Source organism: Buteo buteo, chromosome 1, assembly GCF_964188355.1.
Source record: "Buteo buteo chromosome 1, bButBut1.hap1.1, whole genome shotgun sequence".
In the NCBI taxonomy this organism is placed as follows: domain Eukaryota; kingdom Metazoa; phylum Chordata; class Aves; order Accipitriformes; family Accipitridae; genus Buteo; species Buteo buteo.
The window spans coordinates 65,174,881-65,197,320 of NC_134171.1; the positions used below are offsets into that span (position 1 = coordinate 65,174,881).

Genomic DNA, 22,440 nt, shown 5'->3' on the forward strand with positions numbered 1-22,440 from the left:
AGGTGTTTTTTGTATATTTAAAAATTATTTCTCTCGTTTGATTTTTTTTCAGTTTAAAAAGGCTGATTTTGTCCTTTTAGTAGGCTTTATAAGAGCAGAGTAGTATAAGTTGTCATAAGCAAGACTGTTACCATAAACTAAGCCAGCAAGAAATGCTGAAGAAGGGGGGTGGGGTTGGATAATGATCTTAAATGAGAAACTTTGAAAATGGTAAGTTATTTCTGATGGTCAGAAGCAGTCTGACCTCCACTTGGGATTTACCTGACTATGGTTTTAGCCACTGCTGTTTTTCTGACTCTGTGTGTTAGGGTAACTGTATTTAAGTGATAGGAAAAGGAGATTTCTTTTGGTGCTAAACTGGAGTGACTGCAGGGTTACTGCTGGTGGGTGTAACAGGGTCCCCTGTGAACTTGCCTTAGACACCTGAATAAGCTCCCTCCCCTGCAAAGGCCTCTGGCAAGGTTTCCTGGGACTTAGAAATGGTGAAACCTTAATTGTTAATTTCATTTGATTACTATTTGCATGGCATTATTCTTTTTTCTTTTAGTCCATGTTGATGATCTTCAGAAAATCATGGCAAGCCCTTGCACTGAAGCACATGGTTACTTTGGAGTAAATTCCTTCAGCTCTTTTTGGCCCACCGCTCAGCTTTGAGAGAGAGGTTGTGGGCTTTAGCGCCCTTATCACTTGTGTTGGTTTTCTCTGCCTTCCCTGTGTTGGGTCTGCACCCACCTTCCAGCCCGGAGCCCCAGGCTGGGCCCAGTTTGGAGGTGAACAGACAAGTTAGTTGTTGCTCTGTCATCTGTGCTCCAGGGTGACATTTGCTCCTTTAAGTGTTGTGATACTTATTGCTTATATTCATCTGTTAACTATTACAGTGGGTCAGGTCTTGACAATCTGCTCTGAAAGCCAACCACAATTATCCAGATGTATTTTTCCCTTTAAGGCCACTGTGTGCAGTGACCACTGGTTGCCCACCTTTTCAAAATGAAAGAAACCAAGAAGGAATAGAAAGTTCAGGTTTAGGGCCTTTTTTTCTCCCTCTGAATCTTATCTTGAAAAATTTTTAGTTCATTATTTAATGACTGACTTGATTTAATGCGCTCAATCATATATGCTACATTATCTCACAGTGTTGTTGGATCTGTCAAGACTGTCACTGGAGAGCTCTGTATATAAATGAGAGGCCATACCTGAAATTTTCTCCTGCCAAATATCATCCTTTTGGGGAGTGCACTGTTTTGGCCTAGATGTTCCCAGGACTAGAAGTCAGTAAATTCCCTTTGCAAAAGAGATCTGTAAAGCAAGACTTGGTCCTCTGTGTTCTGATGCTTTGTGCTTTATTGGCTTTTTTCCTTGGGAAAACAGTTTTATCTAATAATAAGCTAAATTTCCTATTGACCAGAGCTACTGGAAGTAAGATTTTTCATAGCTGCCTTTCTCTTCTATAGTAATTTAGTAATGCCCAGTCCCATTGTTGTCTATTGATCAAGATTTAATGATAGTTACAAAGCCTAATTTTATCAAAACTTCCATGCATCTAATAACGAGCTTAGCTTGTTCTCATGAGTCCTTAAACTCAATGCAGTATCCAAATTTATTTATACATCTCCTTTTTCTTTGCCTTCCAAAAATACCAAGGGGTCCTTTCTGTAAGCAACACGGCAATTGCAGAGTGGGTTCCCCAGGAAGGGACCTTATAATGTAGAGCTCCCACAATGTGTCTTGGCCGCTGGACCCTGTGGCCTGTCCTGTTCTGTTAACTGAACTCAGTCCCACCATACCTGTCTCCCCTTTCCCGAATCACAGTCCTAATTACTCCCTCTGGAAGTACTTGTGTGGGAGCAGATGCACACCATGCTTTCATGCCCGAGGTAACTCCCAAGAGTGTTACTCGTGAATTGGCTTGCCCCCTATTAACTATCTTCCCAGCTCCTTATACCCCCCCACACCTGTGACAAACTTGGGAAAGAAAAGCAAAATCTCTGCAGGAGGAGCAGTGTTTCTCACAAAAGCTGGCAGCATATAATTGAATAAGCTCATTCATTAGGGAGAAGCCAGGAGAGGGTGGGTAAAATAGAGGTGTTAAAGCTTTAGATACTACAGAAAATCTGCTTTAGAAGGGAAAGCTGCTTTGTACTAATTCAAGATCTGTCTGAAACTCTTTAAAATAGCGGGCAGAATTTAGAGGTGGGAAGAGAGCATGTTAAGTGTTACTTTCAACTGTAACGTAGAGGTTGGTGCTGGAAAAGAAATTCAGGAAGAGAAAAAGCTTTTAATTTCGGACATTGTCGCAGACGTGGTCAGGAAATGGTCACTCTTGTCTTTCATCCTTACTAGAGAAATTGAAACCATAGGCATGCAATATACCTGTATCTAGCCTCTGGTTTTAGGCAAACTTAATTTTTTGCGTTGTTATAGCTTAACTTGGTACGAGCTTTCTTTCTCTTGTGGAACAAAAAAGGGAGGTTTTTTTCTAGTGGCTGCTCAAGCCAAGATTGCTTCCTTCTTGAGGAAAGAAGTTTCTCTCAAGCAGAGAGAGGCACTCGACCATTAAGTGAAATGTGTGGCAGGACAGAAAGATAGAAAAATCTGTAATCGCATCCTACTAAAATTGCTAGCTGTCTCTCATATGTCAAAATAAATATTTTGGTGCTCATTGCCAAGCAAACAGTACATGTGGTATTCACCACCACAGAGGTGCATTTACTTCTTGCTTGGAAAATTAAGCTATGAGGTGGGTTTGAACCTTTCCTTAGGTAAAAAAAATATCTCCTTTATACTCCTGTCTGCGGAATTTCAGAGAACTAAATGACAATTCTCATTCTTCAACAGAAACAAACTGGAGTAATGTGTTAATAGTGGGATGAGAAAATGTCAAATGCAGTGGAATTTATGCCAGAAATATGTATGCTGTGTGTTGACTGAATTTTATCCAAGCAACCCTATTTCTTTTGTAATTTCTCTGTGCTCCTCTGTGCTCATTCGTGATGTGTTAGATACCCCCTAAAATCTGAATAGCCCCCCCCAGATGCCTCAAATATGGCAGCACTTGTTGTTCTCTTCCTGTGCATACTGCAAAACTGTAAATGGCTGCAATAACTGCAAGACAAAGACTGCACCACTTCCTGTGGTATTTGTTCTTCTTCCAGAGCTTTGGTTGCTTAAGTGTTATAAAAATCTACTCTTATAATAAAAATTAAAAAATCCAACCCCTTATTCTCTTATAATAAAAAAAAATTTATAAGAGAACATCTGGTTCCTTCATTCTCTTATAATTATAGCTTGTATTAAGTTTTTATTGTTGTCCCTCTATTGTCATGTGTGCTAGAAAACCTGACATTACGTATATGTAACAGTGGCAATTCCGTAGAATCAGTAAAACTCATTTTCTTTATATAGTGTTTACCAACAAGATTTAAAACCCCTAATGTACATGGGGGAGAAGAGATGTCTAGACAAAAATACTTCCTGTTTAAATTGAAGAACAGCAATTATGTAGCTTCAAAATATCACTGGAGATTAGTAGTCAGAGCATTTACACTGCTTGAGTCACATTTACAACATTTTAGGCCTGTTCGTGGTTAACTACCCATCTATAGATTTGTTGCTAAGTAATCACATCAAATTACTTGATAGATTATAAGTAGGACAGCAACAGGAATGACTGAAGTGTTTTGAAATTGACCATTGTTATTTAATTGGATAGAGAGGCCAGTGAATTTGAAGCAAAGAGCTGTCCTCTGGCAGAGGATGCTTTTTTTGCGGACTAAGGCTCTAAAAGTAAGTTTGCCTTCACGATATGCAGTAATGGGAAACACCAGAGCTGCAGGAGGGTGAAAGCAAACCAGAGGTGCTGCACTGGACAAAGCAAGCCAAGACATGTCAGCCAGCATGCTGTGAACATTGCTGGGTTGCGCTGTGCTGCAGGGCCAAGTGTGCTTGGGATGTGCTGGGCTTTGCCCAGCTAGAGGCAACTGAGGCAGTTCTCAGCCTCTGCCACAGCACTGATCTGGGGTTTGGAGCCAGCTGTTAACTCACCCAGGTCCCAGTTTGAAATGCAGATATCTCTGCATATGTAGGTAAATGAAAGGGCTGGCTTTCAGAGTTGCTGTGCCCTTTTGCAGCAAGTGATTTCACTAGGATCTTGGAAATACATTGTAATGGTGGAAATCAAGTTGGATTTTTTAAGAGGTTACTACAGTCAAACTGCTTTTTGTCAGCACAGTGCAGGTTTCATTACTGACCTCAGTGTAAGGGGATTTCTGCCTGTGCTATAAATTTTCCTCTTCACCTCATGTCTGTAGGTTCCTGACAACACAAAGGGCTCACTTGGACTTGAGATAATCTATTTTTGTGATAGTTTAAAGGCAAAAACAGTAGTTATGTGAGTGTATTGGGTTTGTGTGGCAAGGTTTCGGTAGCGGGGTCCTACAGGGGTGGCTTCTGTTAGAAGCTGCTAGAAGCTTCCCCTGTGTCCCATGGAGCCAATGCCAGCTGGCTCCAAGATGGACCCACTGCTGGCCAAGGCTGAGCCCATCAGCAACAGTGGTAGTGCCTCTGGGATAACACATTCAAGAAGGGAAAAAAAGTTGCTGTGGACACAGAAACTGCAGCCGGAGAGAGGAGTGAGAACATGTGAGAGAAACAAGCCTGCAGACACCAAGGTCAGGGAAGAAGGAGGGGGAGGAGATGCTCCAGGCACCGGAGCAGAGATTCCCCTGCAGCCCGTGGGGAAGACCATGGTGAGGCAGGCTGTCCCCCTGCAGTCCAGGGAGGTCCACGGTGGAACAGGTGGATGCCCAAAGGAGGCTGTGACCCCATGGGAAGCCCGCACTGGAGCAGGCTCCTGACAGGACCTGTGGGCCCATGGAGGGAGGAGCCCACGCTGGAGCAGGTTTTCTGGCAGGACTTGTGACCCCATGGGGGACCCACGCTGGAGCAGTCTGTTCCTGAAGGACTGTGTGCTGTGAAAGGGATGCACGCTGGAGCAGTTCGTGAAGAACTGCAGCCCGTGGGAAGGACTCACGTTAGAGAAGTTCATGAAGGACTGTCTTCCATGGGAGGGACCCCACACTGGAGCAGGGAAGGGGTGAGGAGTCCTCCCCCTGAGGAGGAGGGAGCAGCAGAGACAACGTGTGATGAACTGACCACAACCCCCATCCCCTGTTCCCCTGCGCTGCTGGGGAGAGGAGGTGGAGAGAACCGGGAGTGGGGTTGAGTCGGGAAGGAGGGAGGGGTGGGAGAAGGTGTTTTAAGGTTTATTTTACTTCTCATTACCTTACTCTGGTTTGATTGGCAATAAATTAAGTTAATTTTCCCCAAGTTGAGTCTGTTTTGCCTGTGATGGTAATTGGTTGAGTGATCTCTCCCTGTCCTTATTTTGACCCATGAGCCTTTTCTAATATTTTCTCTCCCCTGTCCAGCTGAGAGGGGGAGTGATAGAGCGGCTTTGGTGGGCAGCTGGCCTCCAGCCAGGGTCAACCCACCACAGTGAGGAATGAGGATTAATAGTTCACTGATAACAGCTTATGTGTTCACTTCATCCTCCTTTGCTACGCATCACTTGTTTACGAATTCACAGTACGTGTACATGTCTGTATGTACGTGTTGAAATATGCATGTATGTATATATGTGCATGTGCATACTTACCAGTATATTATTTACTGCGGGTTGATTAACAGGCTTTACTGTGAAATACACTGGATGCCTTTCAGGCTGCAACCTTGTAAATACTAGTGACGTTGAGAGTATTATCCACTAAATGTAGTATTTCTCAGTTTAGGATCCTATCCAAGTTGAAGTGCGCAGTTGTTCTTAAGTATGACACTGAAGACTTTCCAGAAACCAGAAAGAAACCACACAACAGTGCTGTGTTGTACACGCTGTGAGTCATATAACAGACACCTGTACCCGAAGATCCTTTCTGCCTCTTAATCCTCCCAATCAGCTGCCTCCTTCCTGGCTGATGACCTTCCTGCCTCTCTGAGAGCTGATTCTTCTTTACCCTTTCCTCCCTCTCTAAGCAAACCTTTTTTAAGAACTGTGGGGATGTTTAGTCTGGCACCACCCAGGGAGCGAGAGGGCTTGGCATGGGGAACAGTAGTTGATAGTGGGCTGCAGACCTTCTTAGCACTATTTCTGAGGACTTTTTTTTTTCCTGAGGGATGCAGTCCAGCTGATTTGGGAGCCTTCTTGCAGAGAGGCATGAATAGCTGGGTTGCATTTGTTCAGGGCTGCACTCTGGCACGGATAAAACCCTGGAAACCTTTGCTGCCAAACCAACACAGCCGCTTCTGTGTTGTTGTGGTTAACTGGTTAACCAGCCTCTAGCAACAGACAAAGAGGAAGAAACTATTTGAAGATCCTGTAAGTTAACTGAAACTATACAAAAGTACCAGAAAAAAATTCCTGGGAAGAGTTTCCCATGAAATAAAAAAACCAGATACATAAATGCAGCACTTATCTTGAAAGCCAAAGTAGAATTCAACGGGCTTTGATAAATCATTAAAGTTTGGAAGGGCAAGAAGAACATGTTCTATAACTGCTGGTACTGTGGACTTCTCAAGTAACTTTTTTAAGGGGTGGCAGGACAAAGTACAAGCAAGCAAACAGACCAGTTAAGCATTGGAGAACTAAAAATAAATACTGAAGACATTATTTTGTCAAGAAAGCAGTTAAATTCCTCATGTTTCTACATGCTTTTTTGAGTAAAATACATCTGGAGGTATTGAAAATCATGTCTTTGTCTTCGTAGTTGCCAGTCAGCATCTTAAAGGCATGGGAATTCCTTGTATCATAAACTTTCTTGGGGGAAAACTTGGTATCTCTTGAACACAGATAAGTCTGCTTCAGCAAATGAAGTTCAAACAAGGCTGGGGAAAGTGTACCTAGGGAAGAGTAATGAAAAAAAGAAAGAGAAAGCGGCACAGGGTTGCTTCAGTGTAACAGAGCGTGCAAAACAGAAATACCATCTGTCAGCTGGTTGTTGTGGAGGACTGGTGTGGTGGCCATCCTATCTCCTCTTCCATGCTTCCTTGTGAAGTTCATCTGCTGAATGGTGCTGAAAGTGTTGCGGAGGACCAGCGTGGGATAAAACACCTCTTTGCGCAAGACTGTAATGCTGTGAGTCTAATCCAAAGTAGATTTATGTCATTCTTGCTGCACTTCAGTATTTTATCAGGCACTTCATTAACCAAGTAGTAATTTTAATTCAGTTAAAGGCTTCACAGGTTTTTAATTTTAACAAAATTGGTGTTGTTCTTCTGTTTAGGTGATCTTTGGTTTGAAGCACCAGTGTACTGCAGTAAAAGCCATATGAATGAGAAGTTCCTTTGAAAGTGGGCTTGATACTTGGTTAGGGAAAAGGCCAGTACTTTTTGAGCAACTCAAACTTCTGCATCCTGTGAGTCATCCTCAGTGCTCAGATAGAGAAGCAGAACTGCCCTGGTAAGGACAGAAGCATTGGAAATTGAAAAACAACTGAGGCTTACTGCAGCAGGAGCTCTACAAAACACTGCTGACCTGGTGGAGGCACAGCCCATGAACAGAATGGCAGTGGGAGTGAGGAGGGACTTGGGTCAGGGCCACATTTTTCTCCCACTCTCCTTTTTTCTGTATTTCTATAGAGTGTATGTCTTACTCCCTACTGGCACCATGTTTTTTTCTTTCTTTTTGGAATTCAGAAGATTAATGTGGTCCAACCTGTGTCTTAGGTTGAGATTTTTTTAAATAGTTTTGAATGATTTGTAGAGTTTGGTATGTAGCAATGTGAAGTTTTCTAATTATGAAACATTTACATGCACTGATACCCAAGTCAAAACATGTATTTCCTCTGGAAACCACCTCCATCTTTTATGTGCAAATTACTATCTTGTTAGGTATCTATATAGTTGGTTTTCTCTTATTTCCCCCTGGAATTAGATACTCAAGGGGAAAAGCAGAGCTTTAACTTGTTGAACCTCTGCAACTCTCTGATAGTCCGTACTCTTTGGATTATCTAAGCTCTAGGAATGGGCCAGATGTTGCCCAGAAAGACAACTGAGCAAGGGGGACCAACAGTGATGCGTGGACTGGGGTACCCCTGCTCATATCGAATACCTGGCAGCCAGGACTGTGCCACATGAAGGGCTGCGGGGGTGATGTTACAGTACAGATGTGTGTCAGCGTGCTCATGTGAAACACACTGCCAGCTGCTGAGAAACTAAGCAAAGGGACACTCCAGATATCTACATAACTGTACCCAGGCTAGATACAAAACTTAGTGAAGAGGAAGTGTTGCTGTATGGTGAAGGCAGACAGATGGGTGTGAAAGCAGACAGAATGGGAAGTGAAAGAGCTGCAATCACTTTTAGGCTTTCCCCACTAGTCTGGGGTGTCCAGGTGCATGTTGCACAAACAAAGCTATTTTCTTATTTAAAAATAAAACATATATATATGTATGTATGTATGTAAGTACTTCATGCACACTGATGTTGCCAATAATAGTTCTGAAAATAGACAGTAAAATAAAATCACTATTTGTGGACATGTTTTCTTTTTAAACCACAGCAATATTCTGCATGGTGTTGCTGTCTGGATTCCCTTTGTATTAACTTAGCTGTCATGTGTGACTTTAGGCTTCACGTTTTAGTAGATGAAATAAGTTTCATCTTTGAAATAAAGGTGCTAAGGTTATAAATATTATGACTGTTTTGTTCTTATGTTCTCAAAAATCTGTCATTAAGACAGCTCACTAAAGTAAACACTAAAAGGGTTTTACATCAAAGAATCAGAAAGCATCATGTTGTAATGAGACTGCAGCATGCCTATTGCTAATGAGTTGACAGCAAAGTTGAATGCAGTTTTCATCTACTGTCTTGTAAATTGATTTTAGGTTATGGTGCTGTAGGCTAGGTCTCCGTAGTTTTGTATTTTTGTTTAATTGAATAGCAAGACGTATAATTAGCTTAAGTATGCTGTGTGCCTTCACTGACACAAGCTCCCAAACCAGTGAAATTTACTCCAGCACGAAGACTCTGATCTGCTCATCCTGTGTGCTGGGTGGACTTTTTTTGAGGTATAACCAGCTCAAGCTGAAAGTTAAAGTGGGCAAGAAAATTATACCAGTCTTAACAGTCTATTACATGTGACATAAAATACATGTAGTTAAAAATGTTTCCTAGTCTCTCATAATTCTCAGAAAAATGTATTCCTTATATTTGCTGGTTTTTTCTCCAGCTGTTATATGAGAAGTTGAGCTATTTTGTGACTTATCTTTTCCTGTTCATATAATCTTTTCTTTATGATACTATTCTTGCCTAATAAGGTATTTCACAGAAGGCTTTGGGGTATGACAACTATTAATAGTTGCTGCTTGTAGCAGGAACGAAGGAAAATAGCTTGTAGTAGAGTTATTGGACCAAGGCACTTAATGTTTATAATACCTCTATAGTATGCAGTGAGTGGGGAAAGCTGCCCACAACTCCTAGTGCTTGCTACTAACACCATGTCAGCAGAACACCGTTGTGTTTCATCTGTTTTCTATAAAGAGTATCGTAGTGTTTAATGGAGGTGATTTTGTATGATCTGACAAAGTATCTGTGCACCCTGTCTTTGGCTCCCTGTGACACATTGTACCTGCAGGCAGACAGTAATATACTGAGAAGTCAGTGTAGAGCTCAGTCTTCACATCAACTGGTACAAATACTGATTTTGGGAAACATTTGTTACCTGTTTCTTCAGTTGACTTTTTCCTGTTGATTTGTAAGGTCTCCTTTGCGAGAAGAATATAGCATTCTGCTTGTCTTGCCTTCCCAATAATTGTAAATGCTTCTGCTCGTAATGAAGGTTACAGGCCGTAGCAACAAATACTGGATATCAGAATTGATGTTTTTCTTGTACAAGGGTATCTTCACTGCTGTTTAGAAGAGGCGTCTGACAGATATTTAGAAGCAGTGTTTGGTGAAGCTGCTATGGAAAATGGTGCTCTGTGTTGGACTCAATGATCCTTATGGGGCCCTTCCAACTCGAGATACTCCATGTTTAAGCCATGTAAGTTATTTAACTTGTTTACTTTGGAGATAGGGGCTCTGTTGTGCAGTAATTGGAGAATATTGGTAAGTAGGTATTATCTCCCATTAACAGTGATGGAGAGCTCGTACCTAATACAATTCCTAGGATGCTGCTCTGAAAACTTAACCCTGGACAGCCATCCCAGCATAATTTCATTAAGGACTGCCTGCTAATTGAGGAGGAAATGGTACTAGGAGGAGCTGTAATATCTGAAAATCAAAAAAGAGCTCTCAGAGGAAAGGGGTGATCTATCTGTCCCATGTGACAGCAAGGCAAAGGTGGGGGGATGGGGGGGTGGGCAGGGAATAAGTTAATGTCCACACTCTGCTACAACACTGGAAACATTTTGAGAGTTGCAGGCATTGTTTTTGGTAACCAGTGTTACCAAATATGCCCAGCTAAAATTCCCTATCTGCCTTCTCAAGGTAGTAAAGTTGTGATAAAGGTGTTCAGTGCCCATCACAGAGGTTATCTGACATCTCTCTGCCTTCAGCAAATGCATCTTTGAATAGGACTCTTGCTGTGCCTGCTGTGGCTTTGCAGTGTGCTGGTCTGCTGGTGCTGCCAGTGGATGGAAGTGGGATGTTTTCTCTGTGCTGCTTCCCTGGGATGGCATGGCGAGAGGGCACAGGGCAGGAACTGGCGATGCACCCCACAAATTCAGGTTACTCTTCTGTCCACATATCCTTTGGCTTTAGCCAAGAGGACTAGCTGGTAAGTTCATCTGCCTCACACATGCACTTCATAAATTTTCACCAGTAGGGTCAAACTAACCCTTTCTTTTAGTCTTGAATTCTCCCTGCAGCACAGTGGAATTAGAACTCGTGGTTAGTGCAAAAATCTGCATGGTATCAAAAACCCAAGAGATGAAAAAAACCTAAAGCCATTATTGAATGCATCAATTAAGGGGATCTATGATGTTGGCTTTTGGGATAATCCCTCCTCAGTCTCATTTTGGAAGTCAGCTGCCCAGGCACAACACCACAAATTCACGTATACCCCAGTCCAAAAAGAAGTGTTTGTCTATCAGAAGCGTGGCAGCAGTTTTAATCCCGTGTTTGTTATTATTTTTTGTTTAGGGTACCATCTTTCTGCCTGGCAACAGAGTAATTGAGCATCCCTGCAATGAAGAAAGTCCAGGAAAGTTCCTTTTTGAAGTTATTCCAGGTAGGATATTCTACTTCATGTAAAAAGTCTTTGCAGTTTTCTTCTCAGTGACAAATGGCCATGTGTGTTCTGCCAGAACAGAAGCTGAAGGTGATTAATGATTCAATTTAATGGGGGGGGGGGGGGGAAGGAGGTTAGTTTAATACTTTCATTCATATTTTTTTCATTCACTTCTGGGCAGCTTAGGAAAAAGATGTAGTTTTTATTTGTCAATGTAAAGCATGATTGTTCATGGCAAGGAGCTGCACCACTGAGTGGCATAGTGACAGTACAAGTGTATTTGGTAATTATTTTACATTATATTGGATGCTATGAAGTAGTGTGTGCTGTGGTAACAAAGGAATCCATAACTTAACATCAACAGCTTATCAGTATAGGACATGGGAGTGATGACATCAGTACCATCACTTGAGAATGCTCCCTGGTCACTGTGGATGGATAAACAGATTGTAACAACAGCAAGCACTGCTGCTTTGAAGCCCTAAACTTGTTTTCAGTTGTGTTTTTTTGATTGGGTGTTTTTTTAGGTGCAGTTAGATTCGTCTAAAGAACATTACCCTGTCAACTGAGTGGTACTCCTGACTGCGTGTATTGCTTAAGTGATTTGTTGGCCTTCTCTTTGCTACCTTGGACTTCCCGAGGGCAGACTTTGGCCTGTTTAGCGGCTTGGTTGACAGAGTCCCTTGGGTGGCAGCCCTGAAGGGCAAAGGAGTCCAGGAAGGCTGGACATTCTTCAAGAAGGAAATCCTAAAGGCACAGGAGCAGGCTGTCCCCATGTGCTGAAAGACAAGCCGATGGGCAAGACGAGTGGCCTGGCTGAACGGAGAACTCTGACTGGAACTCAGGGGAAAAATGGAGTTTATGACCTTTGTAAGAAGGGGCAGGCAACTCAGGACTATAAAAACGTTGTGAAGTTATGCAGGGAGAATATTAGAAGGGCGACAGCCCAACTAGAACTTGATTTGGCTACTGCCATAAAAGACAATAAAAGATGTTTCTATAAATACTTTAGCAACAGAAGGGGAGCTAAGGAGAATCTCCTTCCTTTATTGGATGTGGGCAGGAAACATAGTGACAAAGGATGAGGAAAAGGGTGAGGTACTTAACGCCTTCTTTGCTTCAGTCTTTAACAGTGAGACCAGTTGTCCTCGGGGTACCCAGGCTGCCAAGCTGGAAGACAGGGAACAGAATGAAGCCCCCATAGTCCAAGAGGAACTGGTTAGTGACCTGCTACACCACTTAGACAGACACAAGTCTATGGGGCTGGATGGGATCCACCCAAGGGTACTGAGGGAGCTGGTGGAACTGCTCACCAAGCCACTTTCCATCATTTATCAGCAGTCCTGGCTAACCAGGGAGGTCCCAGTTGACTGGAGGTTAGCAAATGTGACACCCATCTACAAGAAGGGCCATAAGGAGGATGTGGGGAACTGCAGGCCTGTCAGTCTGACCTCAGTGCCAGGGAAGGTTATGGAGCAGATCGTCTTGAGTGCCATCACAGAGCACATGCAGGTCAACCAGGTGATCTGGCCCAGTCAGCAGGGGTTTGTGAAGGGCAGGTCCTGCTTGACTAACCTGATCTCCTTCTATGACAAGGTGACCTGCTTAGCGGACAAGGGAAAGGCTGTGGGTATTGTTTCCCTGGACTTTAGTAAAGCCTTTGATACCATTTCCCACAGCATTCTCCCGGAGAAACTGGCTGCTCATGGCTTGGACGGGTGTAATTTTAGCTGAGTAAAAAACTGGCTGGATGGTCAGACCCAAATTGTTGTAAATACAGATTCAATGAGGCTAAGTCCCAGGTCCTGCACTTGGGTGACAACAACCCCATGCAGCACTACAGGCTTGGGGAAGGAAGAGTAGCTGGAAAGCTGCCAGGCAGAAAAGGACCTGGGGGTGCTGGTTGACAGCCGGCTGAATATGAGCCAGCAGTGTGCCCAGGTGGCCAAGAAGGCCAACGGCATCCTGGCCTGTATCAGAAATAGCGTGGCCAGCAGGAGCAGGGAGGTGATCGTCCCCCTGTACTGGGCACTGGTGAGGCCGCACCTTGAGTACTGTGTTCAGTTTTGGGCCCCTCACTACAGGAAAGACATTGAGGTGCTGGAGCGTGTCCAAAAAAGAGCAACAAAGCTGGTGAGGAGCCTGGAGCACAAGTCTTATGAGGAGCGGCTGAGGGAGCTGGGGCTGTTTAGCCTGGAGGAGAGGAGGCTGAAGGGAGACCTTATCACTCTCTACAACTACCTGAAGGGGGGTTGTAGTGAGGTGGGTGCTGGTCTCTTCTGTCAGGTGGCTGGAGATAGGACGAGAGGAAATGGCCTCAAGCTGCGGCAGGGGAGGTTTAGATTGGATATTAGGAAAAATTTCTTTACTGAAAACGTTGTCAGGCATTGGAACACGCTGCCCAGGGAAGTGGTTGAGTCACCATCCCTAGAGGTATTTAAAAGACATGTAGATGTGGTGCTTAGGGACATGGTGTAGTGGTGGACTTTGTAGTGTTAGATTAACAGTTGGACTCAATGATCTTAAAGGTCATTTCCAACCAAAATGATTCTATTTTTCAACATCCAGTTAGCCCACTATGTTTATTCAATCTATTCTGTTAATCCCCATATTACTTTTCAATTTACTGTTTCATTATGGCTATTTAAAAGGGTAAATAGAGGATAATGTTTATTGAAAATCATCTCCATGTTTTTGCTCTTAAACAACCTCGATGTCAAGGCACAAATGTAGTTGTCTTGACTGATGCACAGAGATTTTGATATATTGTAGAAGTGTAAGAAATATGAAGTAGATTTCAAAGCTAAGGAGACTGGTCACTCACTGGAATTTGCAGATGAATCTCAGCACAGTGCAGCTTTATTTTTCCTTTCATACGTGGCAAAGAATTTGGTTATGAAAGCTATGTGCAGTAAGGGGTTAGGATGCAAAGAAAGCAAGCATGGTATCTATGAGGTTTGCTTAACATGCACCCCAGCTTGAATCAATCACATTTTAAAAAGTTTCTCACTGTGGTCTGTATCTTTTTCATCTGTTCAAAGTGTTGAAAGAAACCTATTATTAATATTGCAAGTCTGGGGTTGACTAAAGTCTTGTTTCCATTGAAGATTAAGAGAGTTGTTTCAATTGGAAAAAGTGCTGCTGCTTTTTTTTTTTCCTCACAGAGCACACAGAATGCTTTCTGACCTAAAATTTCCAGGCAAAATAGGACTTCCAATCAGTCGTTTCATAAACTAAACCTGTATTTCGTCTGGATGTTGTAGATGGGAAAGAGGGAAGCTGAGCTTCTGTAGTTGTAGCTGTTGCTGTTATTGTAGTAGGGTCTGTGCCCTACAGCAGTGTGTGTGGAGGGGATAAGAGGAGCAGACAGAAGTGGACTGGCACTGATTTCAGTGATGATCTCTCCTCCTGATAGATGTGACCATGGGAGAAGCAGCAGGTTAAATTAGACAGCGCTGCTGAGGAAGTGCATAAAACAGGGGTGTTCCCATTTCAAAATGGCTGCAACGCCACCTTTGCTGCCACGTGACATGTGAAGACATCAATATGAAGGATTTTCCTGAAGCTCCATGTATCCCAATTCATATGACACCTTAATCTGTCTGATAATGCTCACCCTGGGTGTGCTGCTTATGCTTCTGGTCTATGTGAATTTGGCATTGAGTGTGGAATATTTAACTGTAGGCCCGAGATGTGTGTGTGGTGCAGGCACAAAAACCTTCCTGTGCAGCCATGCAGGCAGCTGTATGGCAGCAGAGGGTCACTGCGTGCATGGGACCTGCCACAGCTGAGCTGCAGAAAGCTCCCTCAGCTGCAGCTTGTAATCTTCCCTAACAGGAGGAAATCTGGCTGATAACAGGATAGTAAGTAATGGTGATGGAATAAGATTTGAACAGTCAAACATTTACATTTTGAAGGCAGGCCCTTCTGCCCATGTTCAAGCACCTTCCTCAGAGATCACTCATTTTCTGTGTATGATGCTATCCCAAATACCACTGATGCCTGTGAGATGTGTGCAGCACATCTGAAGGTGAGACTGTACTTTGCTGCTGAGTTTGAATGCTTTTACCACAGTACCTGGCTGTTGTCTAAATTGTAGAAAGCCTCCAGAAGATGAAATGTTTCACCCTGGTTTTAGTACATTGTTAAGTCTCAACCACCATCTGTGTTGCTTTTGCTCACGTGATTTGACTGTTTATTGCTGGTTTTGAAAGTGTCGGTACCTCTCACTCGATTTTCTTCCAGCCTGAGCCATTATGTGCCAAGCCTCAGCCTGGGGTCATCCTTCATGCCCAAGTTAAAAAGCCTTGGGCAGCATAGCTGACAGTGGGAGTGCCAGCTGCTGAACTGATGGGCAATGCTGATGGGAGAGCATGATTGCTCTCATGATTTCCCAAAAATACTTGTTCTGCCATCTTTCTATGCAGTCAAGTTTAAAAGTAATTTGCAATTAATTTTTGAGCTGCATTCAATATTTATCTGGAGCCTTCCTGAGCCTCAGGGAGGGGTTTTTGGTTTGTTTTGTTTGCTTGTTTTTAATTCGGGGTGTGTGTGTGAATGTGTTTAGGATAGCACCAGTATATTTATTTCCACCCCCCCCTTGCTAACAAGCATGCAGCTATAGTGACTTCATACTGGAGCAGTTTTCTTGGTGAGGTATTATGCTAAGGATTCATGACCAAAAAAAGTTTTTTGGAAATCGGGTAGGACATTCATGCCACAGCACTGGTCTTTGGGGGATTAAATTAAAATTGAGACTCAGGGGGGCTGTGGAGGCATCACAGTGCTTGTAGAACTATTGTCAGCTGTATGTTAAGCAAAGATGAAGTGAGCTTTGCCACTATCATTGTGTCACTGTTGCTTCTCAAGGCGAGTATTGCCAGCTTTTTGTGATGGAGCTGTTTGTCATCTGTATCCTCTCAGTGACTCAGTGTAAAAGTCGGTTTTGTAGGCTGGCAGCAACAAAACTCATTGAGTGTAATAGAGAAAAAATACATTGTAGCCAAGGTTCTGTTTAGTCTTTGTTAGCTTTCATATGAGAAAACAGCTGCATAGCAACAGGATCTATTTGCAGGCATTTTTTTATTTTGTCAGTTTAAATGAACGGTGTGTTAAATGTATGGTGCTGAAGCTCACGCTGCTCTTGGATTCTGTTTTCCCTGTATTAAAGGTTGAAATAAGTTTAATTATAATCTCAAAGGCAATAGTGACAAGTCCTCTTTTTGTCTATCATGTCTGTGGGTGGCCTGAAAACTTGTGTGTGTGTTTGTTTATTGGTAATACATGCAAATTATTTTGGGAATGTATGTGGGAGTAGGTTTATACTATGAAACTAATTCTCTGTACACAGGCATCTCTGAAGATGAGTGAAAGAAATGTGTGTGGAGACAAGTATCTTGCAGTTTTGATTCTGTAATTAAAATACAGATGCCTTTAATTTGCATTTTGAAAACATTCTGTTCATTCCTTAACACATGACATGGTTTAATACTTAAAATTGCTCCTTTTTTTTTCTTTTGCTCTGCTGACGCAGTTAATGTACAGGAGTGAAACTGTCTCCTGTACAGCACAAGGCCCATGCCACAATTCTGCGCAGGAGTTTTCTGTACCGGAGTCAGTGTGACCATGAGGTGACTAGTGATGCCTGTGGTTATTAGCAGCTTCTCTTGCACTTGGAGGGATGCTTCATACTCAACAGAAACCAGAAGAGAGCTTAAATTTATACCTTTTTAATGGGAAATATGCACATATAGCAAAGTTGTGTGATTAGGTTTGTTCAAGTGATTGTGTTTTATTTGCTGATTGTTACTAGTTTTATTTAGAAGATAAGATCTCATTCTGTGTATTTTTTACTTTCTAAAGGAAACCTGAGGTTTTTATCTTGGTATGCAGGTGTAACGGGGGAAAGCATTTACGTTCACACAGAACTGAATCGGGTGACCTAGCTGTGTTTCAGTGAACGAGGTGTCACCCCTAGGTACGGAGATGCAGAACAGAGGCATATGAAAAGCACCATAGTTTGCATGTGGGGTGGTTTGCAGATGGGGGACTTGATTCCTGCTTAAGTTGAGTTACTGCACCCCATTTGCACCAGGAGGAGCTGAGCACAGAGATGTGGGAAGCTCAGACACATCCATTGTTTTTCACACAAGGCTTGAGCATCTTTTTTGGAGTCCCCTGGACTTTCCAAGGGTTGCTGCCTGAAGGCATTTTGAGTGAGGGCAGTACAGAAAGCCTCGCGGTAGGAACCTGGGGCTTTCCCAGGGATGTCCAGATGGTTGTAGGAGCTCCCAGGACTTGAATCCTCATGTCGTGATGTACTCGGGAAGCACCCTCAGTTCAAAATAATCTCGGACTACGTAGGTAATTGTCTAGAAGAGATGATGGTTATTGAATGGGTGAAGGAATGTGCTTCATCACTGACCGGACTTTGATCCTGGAAACTAAACTGCTCATACTGCTACCTCCCCAGTTGCTGTTATTTGAGATCCTTATGTGGTGGCTGATGTCCTGCTCTATGAGAGTGATAATGAATTTTACAGCTTGGCCTCATGGGTAAGAAGCCAGATCACCACTCCAATGGTATTTCACTATTTGAATGTTATCATATCATGTATTTCTTCATTCCCTGTCCTGTATTACATGCAGATTTAATGAGAAAACAGCACTGAAGACAAGCTTACTTTCAGGACCATGTTTTCTAGCATGTGATCTGTTTGCATGCTCTGTTCTAAGGCATGAGTTCCCTAGAGAGACAAATATCCCAAAGATTTCTCTGATGAGTTGTTCAGTTGCATGAGTGTTAATATTTAATTAATACTGTTTAAACTAAATCATACATTTCCAAATGTTGATCTTCAATATTCCTTGTGGAATCTTTTGCTTGTAAACTTTGTATGTGTGTGCTGTATTTTTCACTAATGGCAGAGTATCATAGTCCAGCACGTGCATTGGTAGTACTGATTTACCAAAGTCTGTTCATTCCTCTAAAAGTATTCTCAGAGCAGCCCCAGGTTATGTGTCTGCAGCGTAAAGCATGGTTTCATTCTTAGGGGTTGTTGAGACTGTTAGGAAATAAATGTAATGTTTCACGGAGGTTACTTGTAGTCTCTGCTGCTGTTTGTTTCTGCACTTGCATGCCTGCTGATTTCTTGTGTGTATGGCTCCTGGGTTATCTCCCTTCCCATCAGGGAACATGAGATCTTTTTTGAGTTGTGGATGGTGAAGACTGCAGAAGACAGGAATTACCTTCAGCACTGTACACTTTCATTTGTTTAAGGTCAGTTTGTCAGGTTTGAGAGCTGTAGACAAGAGAACAAGCCCAAACGTATTGCTGAGGAGAATTGCACCATTTTTATTTTGATTTAGATGAGCTCTCTCTGTGCACAATTTTTCTGTACATACATCTTTTCAGAAAGCAGTTTCTCAGTGATGCTATGCAACAGAAGCATTGGTTCCCTTTCTGGTACTAATTGAAAATGGGCCAAACGAATTGCTGCAAAATGAACGAGACGACTTACTTCTGTTTTTTCAAGTAGAAGTACAGGATATAAATCAAAATAGGACATGTACTTAAAATACTTAAGCTACCTTCCCAAATGCTTCAGCTGGAAAGGATGTGAAATGAAAGTGGTTTCACTGGACTGCCATGTGTGAGCCTGTCTCAGGACTTAGTTTTGATACTCTGTCAGTCTTCACATCTATGATACTCTTCAAAATTTTGGCTGCTTTTGCATCACAGCTTTTCTTGTAGGAACTATTTTCAGGTAATTTAGAAATCTGCAGTAGCTTTTACAAATTGATGTTAGGAAAGTGCTCCCCAATACTGTTGTGGAGAGTGCCCTACAAAGTATTTTTGTATTATTTTGGAGGACTTGAGTTGTTGCTGTTCACAGCATGTTTGAATCTCATTTTTCTGGCATGAAATTCTTATGCTGTGCTTTCTCAGAACAGTGAGCAGTATTTCATCAGGTTTCTAGGCTGACTTTATGGACTTGTGAAGTCTTTGACTACAGAGCATTTCCCAAAAGCCTGTAGCTTTATTAGAGAATCACTGCAAGGGATTGAAATGTTAATTCCTAGAACTTTGAAACTGTTAAAATTATTTTTTCATTAGTCAGAAAAAAAAGAGGTGTCCACAGGCCTTTTTCTCTATTTCTTTATGTCTTTAATTGCATACCATATGGCAAATGAAGTTTCCTGCAGATTAACTGTTCTGGTAAGGGAGCATGAAGTGGATTTGGGGGAAGGGGGGGGTGTTTAAGCTTCCTTTACATAAAAGGTTGGATAATAAACTATTTTGCTTCTACTACTGCAGTAGGCTTTCACTCCTCAAAGCTTAATGAATTTTTTAGTTCCAAAGAATGATGTTACTGCGTTTCTGCAGGACAGCTGTCTTATATTTAAGTCAGCTTAGATTTGCTTAGGTCTGTGCACCCATGTCAGGTGAGTCAAGAGGGATCTGTTTTGCATATGTGCATGTCACACTGATTTCACTGTCAGTAAACAGGCCCTTTAGCCTCCACAAGTGTGTCGTGAGGTTTGAGAAGATAAATGGCTGCCAGTGTATTGTAAAGTTATTAAAAACTCTCCAGTTCCTTGTTGATACATAGTGTTTAGCAGATTAAGCCCTTCTAGAGTTTTGCCATCAGTTCTCAAACATCTGAAATGGGAAGGCTGCATAAGGTGATAATTCTTGTCACCTACTGATTGGCCGCATTTTTAATTAGGGTCCATGAAGGCCTGGAAAACATGGATTTGGTAAGTTCACTTGCATTTTTTTCCCTAAGGCACACAAGTAAGACAAAACAGGAATTCCAGATAAATCTTTTTTGGCTAAACAAGCAGTTTTCTTCATAGTGCTCCCATGAACCTTAACAGATTGGATATCAGATACTCACTGTAGCTTCTAGTTCAATATTCTTCTCTTCTGATATCAATACTTTGCAGTCCTAGAAGTCATATGACAGCAGGACTTCTGTGTGATGGGAGAGGCTGGACTCTACAGTGAGGCACCAAACGGCAGATAATTAGCTGACATGTTTGACTGTGACTGGTATAATTCAACGTGATGTCTTGGAGATGGAAATGTTTTAGAAGGTTTTGAACTCTGTTGTTTTGAAGTAGAACTGTTTGTTTTCTGTAAAGATGTAGCCTTGTGAGAAATAAGGGGCAAGAGCTCTCTGCCTTATCTTCTCAGGTGTAATTTCCATGTCCAAGGTGAGGATACACCCACATGTAGCTTTCCTTGAAGGCTTAGCAGAGCGTTAGGAACACAATGCACTAAGCAAATTCCCTTCTCTTGACTTTAGGAGAAAATTGTGTATTGAGAGGTTTCCTGCCCTGCTGCAAAACATGCTTTTCCATAGCACACGTGTGCACACACCCAAGCACTGAGGTACTCTTTCTACCTTTGCTGTCATGCAGATGCTCTGTATTCCCTTCACCATCTGCATGGCTAGCACAAAAATTGATTCCCTTTTCTTCATGATACAAAACCCAAAAATGAAGTGTTAAACTAGGCAGCTGCTTAGACTTGTTCCCTGCTCTGAATTCCTATCTCCTCCTGGTGTGACCCTGGTGGATTTAATTGGTGCTGCCACAAAGATGAATGCCTTCCCCTGCACGCGCTGACAGCCAGCAGTGCCTCTTCATTAGTTGTCAGGAGCACAGGACCTCAAAGGCATTGCTTATACTGCCAACTGAACTAATTGTACCTCTGATATCTTCTGGAGGGAGCAGGCAGGCTGTTTAATCAAATGGGCACCAGCCTTACTGGACATAGGTATCTCCATGTAATGCTATATTGTGCTAAAGCAGCTTTGAGCGCTGCTTGTTTCCTATTGAAGATCTCCTGAACACATTGCCATCCTTATTAACAGAGTGATTTCTCAAAAAAGTATTTGGTAGGGAGCCACCTCTCTGCATGTGGATGCACTGGCAAGCTCTGTCTCGTTCTCGTCCTTCAAAGGAAGCTGTAACAACTCTAAACTGTTGGGGTTTTTTTTAAGTGACCCTTGGAAATGCATGGAGTCAGTGAGCGAGAGAAATGAAGCTGGCTGAAGCTTTGCTGCTTGTTTCTCACAAGGTTAATGGTGAGGGCTCAGCGGGAATGAACTCCTTTCCATCTCAAGCAGCAGCTCTTGTGATGCGCAAATATCTGACATGCCCATAAAAGGTTTTCCTCCTTCATAGTTTTTAGAAAAGCAAAACCCAAATCATCCCCAGTCCTACATCCCTGAGAAATGAGATGGCAGGTCATGCCATCAAGCTGTTGTGCTGGCACCATAAAATCTGCTAATTTCAAGCTCAGTTCCCTACAGGTCAATGCATGTAATACCCCTCTTAACCATGTTTTTTATGCCTTTGTTGTCATGGCTACTGAACAACACCGGGGGAAGGCACCAAGTTCAAGATACCTGCTTTTTTTTTCCAGTTCCAGCAGTGACTCCTTCCATGACACTGGACCAAGTACTACCTCTCTGTGCCCTCATGTCCATACATGTTTAATTGAGATGATTCCTGCATCCCTGTGAGAGGTACAAACCTTGCAAATTAATGATGTTATGGAAGTGTAAATGTGAACTAGTGATAGCCAGCAAGAAGTTTTTATAACCTTTTTACTGGGGTTTGGGGGAGAGGGGCAAGACCAGGATTGTGACATGTACTTGCAGAGTGATGAGTAGTTTTGCCTCCTCTCCTTTATATGGAAGATCCCCTCATGATATCACATCTGTTTAAAGATCAAGATTGGTATGACTCAGTCTTGAGCTACTAAAGAACTACTAGAAAATGTCCTGTTTATCCTGCAAGGGGAGATGGGGCACCTTTTCCCACTCAGAAGATGCAGTCCCTTTTCTGGTAGAACTCCAGTACTTGTATTTAGCATAGAAGAGCCTGCAATAGCTGATTTAAATGCCATTTCTTTAATTATAGAAATACTCATTCATAGATATATTTTTTCAGCCTAAAGTTAATCTGATAGAAATTATAGCAGTTTAGGCTATCTGCTTTTAAAGCTGAAGAAATTAAATCTAGATGCAAGAACTATTTAAAAGAAAAATAAAAAAGAGCCCTTTCTAAATGTCTTCTCTGGGATTTGCAGCATGTGCAGAGTAGACAAATTATCCTCACTCATATGGCTCAGCTGTGTAACTCTGAAGTTACTGAAACATGAGCCATCACAAATTTTCATATATAAACCCTTGAATCCGTTCTGG

At 42.4% G+C, this 22,440-nt stretch overlaps 1 protein-coding gene across 1 annotated transcript in view; it reads left to right on the top strand.

The window, feature by feature from the left end:
* The window catches only part of ARHGAP24 (Rho GTPase activating protein 24), a 227,030-nt gene that overhangs the window by 70,467 nt on the left and 134,123 nt on the right, over positions 1 to 22,440 (top strand). Inside the window, exon 3 of the mRNA XM_075034049.1 lies at positions 11,134 to 11,221. Within this exon, the coding sequence (XP_074890150.1) occupies positions 11,134 to 11,221 (88 nt within the window). The remainder of the gene's footprint in view (positions 1 to 11,133; positions 11,222 to 22,440) is intronic.